The 12,351-nt window shown below is 49.9% G+C and overlaps 1 protein-coding gene across 6 annotated transcripts in view; it reads left to right on the top strand.

The window, feature by feature from the left end:
• Positions 1–12,351, top strand: part of LOC100120130 (dendritic arbor reduction protein 1) — a 51,097-nt gene that overhangs the window by 34,665 nt on the left and 4,081 nt on the right. For 3 of the 6 annotated variants that reach the window (XM_031923186.2, XM_031923184.2, XM_031923180.2), the window contains 4 exons: positions 7,568–7,882; positions 7,984–8,231; positions 8,313–8,686; positions 9,297–9,356. In XM_031923186.2, coding sequence (XP_031779046.1) covers positions 7,568–7,882; positions 7,984–8,231; positions 8,313–8,686; positions 9,297–9,356 — 997 coding nt within the window. Of the gene's footprint in view, positions 1–7,567; positions 7,883–7,983; positions 8,232–8,312; positions 8,687–9,296; positions 9,357–9,545; positions 9,707–9,889; positions 10,070–12,351 lie in introns of all 6 variants that reach the window. The other 3 variants (XR_004226665.2, XR_004226666.2, XM_031923191.2) reach the window with 3 other exon arrangements.

Here is a 12,351-nt window from a genome sequence, read left to right as displayed (position 1 = left end):
AATCGAGTCGAACAACGTAATGACAACATTTTCTTTCCGAGAAAGAGCGCGGATACGCCGAGAGATATTAACCAGGAGCAGCAGTGTGTTGTACAAAGTACAAATCGGAGTTTGTAAATAACGCATCGACTCTCTCTCTCTCTCTCTCTCTCTTATTATAACGTCTAAGCAGAGCGTATACGCAATGTAGTAACACTTCGAAATAGGCCATTAACGCCTGATTAATCGAACACGCTTGAAATTTATATCTCTCCTAGAGAAGAGGAGGAGAGCCGGCTCGAAAAAAGGAGCCGCAGCCGATGACTCCCTGCGCGAATAAACGAGCAAAAAAGAACTATAGGCGCGCGCGCGAGCCGAAAAGAAATGGGAGCAGGGTTGCAGGCGAGCGGGCGCATAAATTTCTCATAAGCAGCCAGTCTGCGTGTGTGTGTGTGTGTGTGTGTGTGTGTGTGCGGATTCGCTGCAGCGGAAAAGAATTATGGAAGGAGAGCAGCGCGCGAGCGTGAATGAATGGAGAGGAGCGAGAGGAGAGCTGGGACCGGCCGCCGCGGCGCGCTGCTGCACCGACAACTAAATCAACGTCACCGAGCGCGCGCCGCCGAGTTTAATTACGCTGCTGGCTCTTCTTCTTCTTCTTCTTCTTCTTCTTCTGTATAGGTGCACACATATACTTATCGCCTATTCGCGGTGCAGGATTTTTTTCCGAAAAATTGTGCTTTTCATTTGTCGTGATACGAGATAATGTGTACAATCCAGCGCCGTCACGCTGAATAAAAAGGCCATTCCAAACATTCCATTAGCTCGACGCGCGCGGCGAGAATCTCTTTTTCCCCCTTCTATACATAACAAGCGGACACATCGATCGGCCACTGATCGATATCCTCCACCTCCTCCTCCTCCTCCTCTCGTCCATCACCATCAGCTCGCACATACGTTTTGAAATATACGCGAAGGCGCGCACGAAGGAGAGAGGGGGAGGGGGGGGGCGAAGAGCACACGGGAATGAGTTTGCAGTGAGTGCGGACAGCTGGCACGCGAGCCGGAGCCCATTTAATTAATTAAAAGTGCATTAGCGGCCCGCCGCCGCCGACAACGTCTAACCGGAACAGCGCGCGAAGGCATGGGGTCGCGGTATAGGGTTACCCCCTGCCGCGCACACGCGGGGAGAGATGTGCCGAGCTTCCGGCGAAAGCTCGCTTGTATATTACGGACGCGGGAGACGCGAGCTTGATACTACGCGATTTTTCTTTTTCGAATGTGTCTGTGTGTGTGTGTGTGTGTTACTCTTCTCTTTGAGTAATGGGGACGCGACGTTTGAAATATACGCTCGCGGGACTCTGTTTTTTGTTATTTGCGAGCGTATAGGGTCTTTAATAAGCTTGCGCGCCGGGCTAGATGAGAAATGTGTGTGTGTGTGTTTTTTGCGATACTTTTATTTTGTTTTTCGATTGTTACGAGCTCGATTTTACGGCGGAAGTTTCCCCTCGATAAGGGAAAGCCGTAAAACTCGAGAGGCGAAGTGAATCGCGATATCTTAATATTTCCACTTATGCAGCGACTCGTCACGTTGTACGTACGTTCGCTTATGCAAGAATATTTTATATCGGAGCCGTAAACGCGCGCTTTATCTTGTGAAAAATATTTATCAAAATGCATACCGATATTTTTTTCAAAACCGCGCGTTGAAAATCGGTTATTGAATATTCAGTCTTTGCCAATACGTTATATAGCTTATCGGAGAAATTTCTGCTCGATTGAATCCTTAAGAACATTAAATAAAGCCGATAGGCATCTCGAGAGATATAGGCTCTCTCCTTTTCTCTTGAGATCCGCAGTCATCTTAAATCGTAATAAAGCCTAAGATATAAGTCTCTAATTCGAGTGTACAGCTGCGCGTTGTTTATATTTATCTTATATACGTATAGACACGCAAAAAAGGAAGGACTATCTGGGTCACTATAAACCAAGCGCGCGGCAGATAGCGCGATCACGCTATACTATATATTATAAAATATCGGCGCGTGCGAGCTTCGGTGCATAACTCTCTCGGGGTAGTCTCTTAGACGCGTTATATACGTACAAAATATATAAGGCGTGTAATTTATAGCGTTATCGTGCGCTATATACATACATAGCGGATGCTAATTCTGAAATTCTTATCAGATCAGCGATGCGGCGATGCTTTTTGTATTTCAAATTCCCCCCCCCCCTAATGAAGTTATCATCTATAAGTATGTGCGTATAATTAAGCAGAATAAGTGATGTAATCGCGCGGCGAGGAAATAATATAACTTACAGCGAAGCGAGAGCGATCTTCGGATGTTTCAGGAAAACCGATCAAATTAGCATCAGCCGTCCGATATTAGCTGCATAAATTTTCCCAGCAAAAGCTATACGCACAGCAACAGCAGTCCTTTTTCCGTTCCACGAGAGACATACGTGTGTGTGTGTGTGTGTATATTTATATATACCAGTACTGTGGCGATAAGCACCAGGACGAGAGTAGCAGCCTATCTGTCGTTCGTTAAATCCTATCGCGATCTCTCTCTCTCTTCTGTCGAGCGAGCGACGATAGAATCAGAGCACCAGGTGCAAGTTATGAGGGGGAGCGAGGATATACGGCGCGAGCATTTCTCGCAGCTGACTCCGGCGCTAATCACACTAATGCACCGCGCACGATCATCTTTCGGCTATCTGTTCTCCGGCTTGGCGGCTCGTCTCTCTCTTTTTTTTTTATTGGAGTGAGTCACGCGGGGGTGATGTGTTTTCGGGTCACCATCAGCCGGTAGCGCCGGACGAACGTCGAGGCTCTCGAAGATTTCTCGAAATTTATAGCCGCCCTGCGTGTGTACCCCCTACTACTCCTCCGCAGACTTATCCATTGTGCAGAAGAATTTTTCTCGTTCCGGTAGACAAAGACTACACACTCGCGCTTGCACTGCTTACATTAGAGAGAGAGAGAGAGAGAGAGAGAGAGAGAGAGAGAGAGAGAGAGAGAGAGAGAGAGAGAGAGAGAGAGAGAGACCTAACAAGGCCCCCTGACTAGGCAGTTTGAGGACGCGGCGTGTAACAAATGAGGAAAATTAGTCATGCTTGCGCGCAGCTCTCGGCTCTCTTGTTAACGTCCGACACCACCAGCAGCGCAACCTTTTTTTTCTTACTTCGCAGGTGTATATTATTATTCGCTCGTCCAAACAATCGTCGCCCCCTTTTCAAGCGCTCTCGACTTTTCGCTCGGCCGGTAAATCTCGTACAAGGCAACGTCCCTCCCTGCATACCCCCGATACATTACAAGACTCAATTCACTCAGTCTGCGGCAAAGACACACGCGCGCGCGCGATGAGCGATGATCGCCTATTAATCAGAAATTAAGCATCGCCGTATATCTCTAAAAGCCACAACAGAGAGAGAGAGAGAGAGAGAGAGAGAGAGAGAGAGAGAGAGAGAGAGTCTCGTCCCCTGCTTCGATCGGAATGCGCCAGCCACGCGACCGCAAAAGGGGGCGAAATCCACTGCGGTTTTACCGAGAGAGACAGAGCAGCGCCGGCACGTGCCTCTCTTATTTCCCCCCTCTTTACTACGCTGTGTGCGGCTTCTATACACACACACACACACACAGATAGGGGAAGAGAGCGGCTTAATACGCGCTAATGCGTCGCATGTCCGTATTCATTAAGTCATTTTACGCGTCTTCTCACGAATCCTCGCTGCCTCTTTTTTTCACGAGGGGCGAGTACGCTGCAGGTATATATATATATACACACGGCTGATGCACTGTGGCGTGCGTCGCGACGGACTTTACGGGAGGCTATTATATCGGAGGCGTTAATCTGACGACGAGTCAGCTACCGCTGCTGCTGCTCTGTTGCTGCTGCTCTGTTGCTGCTGATGTTTACGGGTTTTCTGCGGTGCGAGCTTTACTCTGTGGACTGTTCCAATTCCGCCTTGATTTGAATTTGGACGCGGCGGCGGAGGACGAATCGGGCGCTGTTTTTGTTTTTCTGTGCAAAACTATGTGCATTTCCATACTCCATTTAAAAATTATACTAATACACTTAATATCTATCCAAACACACACGCAGGCTCGTAATCCCAGCTCAAACAAACCCCGGATCAGACAGTCCGCAAACACGGCTCTCGAAAAAGCCATTATGTATAAAGACAGCTCCTCGCCACTTTCCTTCCTATACACCGATAAACCGCGATCATTATATTTCCGCCCGACTCCGAATCTATGTATTTGAGTCGAAAAAGTCAGAAGGGAAACACGACGCGTTATCCGTATAATGGAAATTACGCACAGAGTAAATAACGAGGGTAGAGCGGAATAACGCGCGTGTGTACACACACATCCGACTTCCGCTTTCTCTCTCTCTCTCTCTCTCTCTCTCTCTCTGTCCACAGTAATACTCGCATAGTGCAGAACGCGCAGCTCATTCCTCAATTGATACATCTCGCGTGCGCGCGTTCGATTAACGCAGCGTGTGTTGAAATCGAGTTCTCACGCCGCTAGGATGACGATACGCGCGTGTGTGTGTGTGTACATTTGCATCGTGTGTATACACGCCGAGCTGTAAATAAGGAGGAAAAATCGCGAGGGAAAAGCGAATGGCTCGTATATAACGTCGCCATCTTGCGATATTCGAGGCATAAACCATCGGCGGCGGCGAACAAAGGCCGCTTCGTAAATTTTCCAGCCGCTCGCGCGCGCGCATGCGAGCTTAGAGAGCGAGAGGCTTTAACGACCAGAGTCGCTCTTCCGATGATAATTTACCAAGTGTTATTTTTCCCTCGTATATGATACGCCTTTCGGTTTTTGGAACGGAGATGCGGCGCGCGACTTTGTCGGGCTTTTATAATACACACGATGTGTGCAGCGAGTACGAGAAATAAAATGGGAGGATTTAAGCGTGAAATTCTTCGTTTACAGCCGCGCGATGATTTTCGAACAGGTTCTCTCTCTCTCTTTCTCGCGGACTTTTAATGATTTTTCGCTATGCGGCGCTTGTTTACAGCTTTATCGAGAGTATAAATCGCCGACGCGGGCCGCTGATTAGAAATTTAGTCGGCTCTGCTTTCTTTCTCCCCGCAGACATCCGCGGCCAAGAGGTGCGCGCAACGAATGCGTCAGTCGAAGAAAAAGTGTCCGGCTATAAATATTATATAAGCTCCGGAAATCGGCCAATCAATCTCGCCTTCGACGCTATACACGTAATCCAGTGACTCTGGAAAAAATTCCAGCTCACCGTCTTATACACGATCGATCTCAGCTGGTCTCGCTTTACCCCCAGCCACACACACGCGTGCACACGGAGGTAAATATGCCAGGCAGGGACACAGACGCGCGGGGGGGCCAAAAGTCAAATCGATCGATCGCTGCCGATATAAGCATACACACAGGCTCATCCGACGTTTCCTCCGTATTAATGCGGCTTTAGGTCAAAGGGTGTGGCTTCGCCGCGGCGCAGATTGATTCGGCGCGCGGCTGCGCGATACGCTTCGTTACCGCTGCAAAATGGCCGCTCCGCAAGCTTCCTCTCTTTCTCTGTGTCTACGTGCGAGCGACTCTCTGCTGTCCTGTGCTCTTTTTCCCTCCCCCATTGTGTCCTCGGCCGGTCGACCAATGCGAATTCACATCGGCGTAGTGCTACATATACTGCCGATGCAGGAAGCCTCGCTCCGAATATTTTGCGCGCCTTGTCATGATCCTTTTTTTTCGCGCTTCGCTGGTTCCGAAGCGTACTGGCCGCGGGTTATTATTGCAGATTTACAGCGGACTGCGTCGCGCTCCGATGGGTAGTTGGGATATTGAGCGTGTTTGGAGCTGTTGGTTGGTGAGGCCGGAGCTTATAGTCGGGTGATTGGAAAATTTTATGAAAATTTTTATTGGTTTTCAGAACGCACTGCGCAGTAGTTCTATTGTGCGTCGAAGTAGCCTTTGCAGACTAAGCTCTTGATGGCATTGGCTCACTTTTTCTTCTACCTCCCTCATTAGCCAAAGAATGAGATCTCAGCTCTCCCAACTACCATCGCACAGCGAAGCTCTCCTCTGCGATCTGCGTCTCGCTCGTACTGTGTTAAACCTCCTGCATCTCCCTCCCACAGAACATCGGCGCACGCGTCCGCGCTGCAGCGACGAAGAAAGCTGCTGCGTGGGTGTCCCAGCACATGGATCCGAGAGCGAGAGAGAGAGAGAGAGAACGCGTTATTAACCCGCCTTGACCCCGCGTCTATGATTACCCGGCAATAATGGCCGGATGCGCGAGGAACTGCCCCGAAGAGTCTGACCCGAGTCGCGAGTAGAGAGAGAGAGAGAGAGAGAGCTGCTTGCGCAGGGTCTTGTTATTATTGTTATTATTGCGTTTCCGCGGAGATTCGGCGAATATTCGGCTCTCCTAATGCGTTTCTATATTAATATCCGCATCGCAGGCCCGTGTGCATATAGCGTGGATTATCCATAATGCATGTCCCTCTCGCGAAAAGGTGTCGGAGAGGAGAGCCTGTAATTCGGTGTGGTGTGCGGGCGGTCCAGACGCGCGCATGTGTTCCCAGGACTTGCCCATTGAGCCTTTCGCTTCGTTCACTTAAATATCATACGCGCGCGTATTCGCGACAGTAATTGAAATATCCGCGAGAAAGAACGTGATATCGGGGAGAGCTTTTGAATCGGCGAGAGATAGCGCCCAAAGTGCGCCTTATATATGCAGCCGAACCGGTTGTGTCGATAAATGCTATACGCACGAGGTTACATCGATACTACTTTGTACACTTATAACGTCCATTGCGCGCACAACATATATTACGAACGATCCATACCGTTATCGAGACGATTCAATCTAATTCATCCCAGTCATCCGAATTCGAAAGTAAATGTTCCATCCGTCGACGGCGCATGCATAATCCCTCTCGCTCCTAATGATAATGAAGCTCCGACAATGACGCCTCGTAATTCGTTTTTCTCTCCCGTATATTCACGAGGGGTTGTAGGAGGAGCTCGAGCCGCGCGCGAAAGGGGCGTACTGTATACGTGTGCAGCGCGTATATTTAATGGAGGAGCGAGGGCGGCGCTGCTCGCGTACAAATCACGCCGAGAATGACGCGGCCGCCTTTGAATGTAAAAATTCGCTGTATACGAGGCGGCTCTGCACTGAGGGAGACACCTGGGCTCGAGATTTTTTTCATATCTCTCGTTGCTCTACCCGAGGGATGCGAGATTATTATTACATTAGGGAAATTGATGTACTTATTATACATTTAGTTATCTCTCATTACGCTGTTTGCGAATGTGTGTGTGTGTGTGTGTGTGTGTGTGGTTACGGATTATCTCTCCACTCCTCGCATACAGTCAATATTTACGTCTGCTCTTCGATTCTTCATTTTTTTCCTGTAAATTCTGCGATTTTCAAGTTCAGAATCCTCACGTTAGGTATCGATACAACTCGATTGCGCTCCGAGAATGTCGACTTTCGAAATTTCGTCACACACAGCTCACGTCCGGTCGCGCGTGTCAAAATCAATGCCACTACAGCTCAGTAACATAACACACGCGTTTCTAATTCACTTTCAGACGTCGGACCTGGACACGCTGCTCTGCCGACAGGATCTGGAACGGCTGCAGAGGCTCGACGACGACGAGAAGGATGCCGGAAGCCAGATGGAGGAGTTCTTCGAGGTCGGCCCTCCGGGCTGTCGAGCACCTCAGGCGAGCTTCGTCGCCTCCTCGAGAAGCTCCGGGGGCAGCAGCGCGACCAACGCGACGCACTCGACCTCGGACGACGACGTCTTTCTCAGGCCGCCTCTCTGGGAGGACATCACGTCCAGCATACAGAAGCTCGACCCGGAAAACGCCGACATGCTCGGCCAGTCGCAGACGGCGTCGCATGTGCGTGCTCCTTTCTATAAAAGTCTATTATTTATGTCTAAAGTCAGATAGAGCCAAATCACCTTGAGCCAGAAAATGAAAATCTCCCTCTCGATTAACAGTTACACGTGAAGCTGGAAAACGTGACGGACGAGTCGACGCTGTCGTCCCCGCAGCCGGTGCTGTCGCCCCAGGAGGTGAAAACCGAGCCACAGTCCCTGCCCACGCTGCATCTCCTCGAGGCGCCGACTTCGTCGTCGAGCTACACGACAGCTGGCAGGCCGGTTCATCACAGAACCGCCGCCTTCAAGGTCTTCCCATGCACCAACAACAACAACCCCAGCGCCAGTAACAACAACAGCACTACGCAGTAAGGACATTTTATCTCTTTCTATATCGTACAAGTCGTTGAAAGATTTTTTTTAATCGCCTCGACCGTTTCTCTCCACAGCAACAGCACGTCAAACTCGGTCGACCAGCAGCAGCAGCAGCAGCAGCAGCAGCAACCCTCGCCGGCGAACGCGACGTCAGCGTTGTACGGCTCGATGACTAGATTAATGTACGTCTCGCCGCTGACACCCCCGATCTCGGATCCAGGCTCGCCTCTGGGGGCCGGACCACCTCGGAGGACACCTCCGCCACCGTATCCTCAACCTCCTCAGCCGACGGCCGGCTCGAATCCGATGCTGCAGTCGAACGCGGTCACGGCAGCTGTGACGCATCGGATCCAGCAGCAGCAACCGCCGACGGGGGTCCACGCCAAGTTCAACCGGCGGAACAACCCCGAGCTCGAGAAGCGACGGGTTCACCATTGTGATTTCATAGGCGAGTGTCCTTTGGGATTTTCCCGTCGTTTCTCTTTTTCTCGTTCGTTCGTTTTATGCCTCAAGGGCAGACGGATTCGACAGCGCGACCTTACACCGTTAATATAGGAATTACGTATCGCGGATGAAATAAAAAGAATTTGCATATAGGCGCTCGGGAGTGTATATATTCTCCCATTTATCGCTGGCGCTTACACCGAGAGCACTTCTGACCTTTGCGCTTCGAATATTCAAAATTCTGCAAATTCGCCTTAATAATACGCACATCGTAGTTAATTATACCGCGGCCAGCCACGCGAAGGGGAAAAACGGAAAGCAGAGAAATTCCCCAAGATAAAAATAGTTTTTATCGCCTCGCATTACCATAAAAGCAGGATAAACAGCGCACGGAGGTAAGCGAAAATTCAATTTCTCGCCTCCGGCCGTCGCGCGCGCGAAAAAAAGAAAATCACTTGGGGAATCGATAGTGCGCACGCCGTAAAGTCGCGACGGAAAAAAAGGAAGGAAAGAAAGCTCGTAAAGAGCGGGAAAATTGAAAGCGAAACGGGGGGCTTTTGTGTTACCTCATCTCGCACATATACACTAACACCGTGTCCTCTTCTCTTTCACAGGATGTACCAAGGTCTACACGAAGAGTTCGCACCTTAAGGCCCATCAGCGAATACACACCGGTAAGCATACGAGCATTCAGCCGCGTCTCTCTCTCTCTCTCTCTCTCTCTCTCTCTCTCTCTCTCCCTCTCTCTCTCTTCATGAATAATTTCGCGTCTAGCCGGTGTCTACTTACTATGCTCGCGTATAGCGGAATTCAATTTGCGCTCCCGCGAAATCTCGCTATTTGCAAAATCATCGTGTGCACAGGAAAGGAGGAGAGGAAAAAAAGGACACAGCTAGCGTCTGTACAACGTAACAAACCCTGACGAATCGCCAAAGTACGTGAGATAATCGCTGGACAGCATCGCGCATTGACGAGCGTATAACGGTCGGTGCACACGTGCGAATCGTGCGCGAATGATAATGAGGTATGTAGCTCAGGCCGAGCGAGCGAGCGAGCGAGCGTCTCCATGGGCGTGGTTGCGAGAGTATAGTCTCTCTTTCGCTCGCTCGCTCGCGCTCTCTGGAAAATGCGGGAGTTGAGCGCCGATTATTCTGAGGTCAGGTGCGTATTTTCCGATGCTGATGCGTGATTCGTTTTTTTTATTCAGGAGCTGCGATGATTATTTAAAGCGGCTCTCTTGTACTTTTGACGAGGTGCCGTAAAACATTGCGCGTAACTGCGGACAGACAGCCGAAACCGGCAATCGCAGTGCGAGCGTAAAATCCCGACGTATGCAATTTTAACATTTCATTAACCCCAGGCACTAATCAGCGCACGGAACAGATAGGTTCGTTCGTCTTTCTCTCGCTAATAACTTTATTTTCTCAAAACGCGCAATGTTTACCGTTCGATGATGCAAGCCTGTATACGTCCGTCGTAAATTTCGAAAATAGATTTTTACGACCCCCTACAAAAATGGCGTATAGATACACACGCGCACGGTTTATACATCTGTAACGTCCTTAACTCGCATAACGTTTTTATATCGCGCGCGCGAAATTCCGAAATAAAAGATTCCTCGCAAACTACATAATGATAGGTTGCAGCGGTGTACGACTAATTTTCCTATTTCCAAGGAGATTTTATCGCTGTTACGGTACTTGCGCGCAGCGATCTCCTATGGGGTATACAGACGCGATGTATCGAGGTGAGGATTGTCCTCGGCTTCTCGGGTTTCGATGAATTACGACGCGCTTCGGGTGACTGCGCAAAAACTTTCGAGAATTTTGATTGCCGCTGCAACTCAAGCTTCTTGAGATAGCGCAGGCGATTTCCGTATATAATAATATTGACATCTTTTTCAGTTGCTTTCAGAATAGAACTTTGTTTACCGGCTGTATAGCGAAATTTACACAGTTCACGTCGGCGATGATCGTCTTCATTCATCCTGAAACCTCTTCATTCATCGGAGAGATAGCTCCCTTCTTCCTCGGGAAAAAATTCCCTCACACCATCGCACGCTCGCCCGATAAATATGCATAAGTATCGGAACCCGTCGAGTCTTCGTCGGTGGCGACACTCGGACTACAGCGTCCGGTGAATTCGAGGCCGTCTCTCTTTCTCTCGGATACTCACTCGCTGGCAACATTCTGCCCAGTGTATACCTCTGCAGCAGCAGCGGCGGCGGCGGCGACGACGACGACCCCCCTCGCTCTCGCCTAACGGGTTGAGAGCCTCGGGCACGTGGCCGTCGTCTCTTGAATGAACGCGCGCGCGTTCGCCTCCTCCTCCTCCTCCTTCTCTCAGGAGAAGAGCATTCACCAACGCACACTTGGCTCTGAGAGAGATCTTCGTGTGTTTGTGTGTGTGTGTGTATACATGCGCGGCGAAACTCGAATGCGCGGGCGCGAGGCGAGCAGCATTCCACCTTCGCGAGCGCTTCCAACTTGGGCGCGAGCGCGTCGCGCTTCTCTCTTCTCTTTTCGTGCCCGCGATGCACTATCTGTGCTGCGGTTGAACGGGATGTAAGTATGGATGCGTGTGTGTTGGAGAGTGATGCATTTGGGAGGATCGTTATATCGGCAGGACCTGTTGGTAATTCTTTTTTTTTTCCCTCGTTTCCTCGACGACGCGTTGAGTTGAATGAAAGTACCTTATATATATATACGCTTGTGCGCGAGCGTTCGAGTCAGAGTAAACAAACGCGCTGGAAAGGAAAGTTGCCGTCTGCGTTTAGCGCGCGCGCGGAGAGAAAATTTCGTAATTAATTCCGTCGAGTCTCTCTTTAGGTGTAAGCACCTACATGTATGCGTGTGCGTCGGTTGTCTGGCGATTCGGATTCCGGAAGAATCGGGTCTTACCAATCTCGGACACCATCTACTTCCGGTATCGATTTTTCAATTTTCGAAGTTCGTGTGTGTTGTGTTGAATCTGGCACACTTTAACGATCGTCGGTGTATTCTCGTGAAAATTGAATTGAAACGACAAGCGCTTGCCTAAATAGTTTCGAGCTATAAAACCAGTGTACAGCGATAAATACCAAAGCATCTCATTGTTCCATACGTCGGTTTACTACTGCCGCCTCGACATCAAAGTCACAGGCCGCCGACAACCCTTAAACGCAAAAATAACACACCTGCAGCGCACACAATGCAGATCATCTCCATTGCGCCAACTCCCCTCATGATTTCGTAACTCGCGCGCATCGTGACACCAGGCGCCGCACACATGCACTTTCGAATTAACGACGTATCGCGCGAAAATCATGCACCGGCGAATTCCTTTCTAATGTAGCCGCATCAGAGACGGTATACATTCCGCGCCGCTGTCTGTCTGTATACCTATATAGACGTATATGTACTTACCGCAGGTGAACGCCAAGAACGCGGTTACAGTTAAAGGTCAGCTTCTGCGCGGATCATCGTCTTCTTCTCCGCGCGTCATATAATATACCTACTACATCTCGTCTCGCGCAGAAGATGTAACACCGCAGAATCTTGGCAGATGTAAGAGCGCGTAGGCAGGCGAGCTTTGTTCTCCCGAGCCTAATGACTTCCTTTAACGTGATCTCTCTGTATAAGCGCATCGAGAGTTTCGAAACTGAAGCTCGTTATATTGCATCGTTGGAAC

The sequence above is a fragment of the Nasonia vitripennis genome, chromosome 1, assembly GCF_009193385.2.
Source record: "Nasonia vitripennis strain AsymCx chromosome 1, Nvit_psr_1.1, whole genome shotgun sequence".
In the NCBI taxonomy this organism is placed as follows: domain Eukaryota; kingdom Metazoa; phylum Arthropoda; class Insecta; order Hymenoptera; family Pteromalidae; genus Nasonia; species Nasonia vitripennis.
The sequence above is the reverse complement of the archived record's forward strand: the minus strand, read 5'-3'. Positions and strand labels throughout refer to the sequence as shown.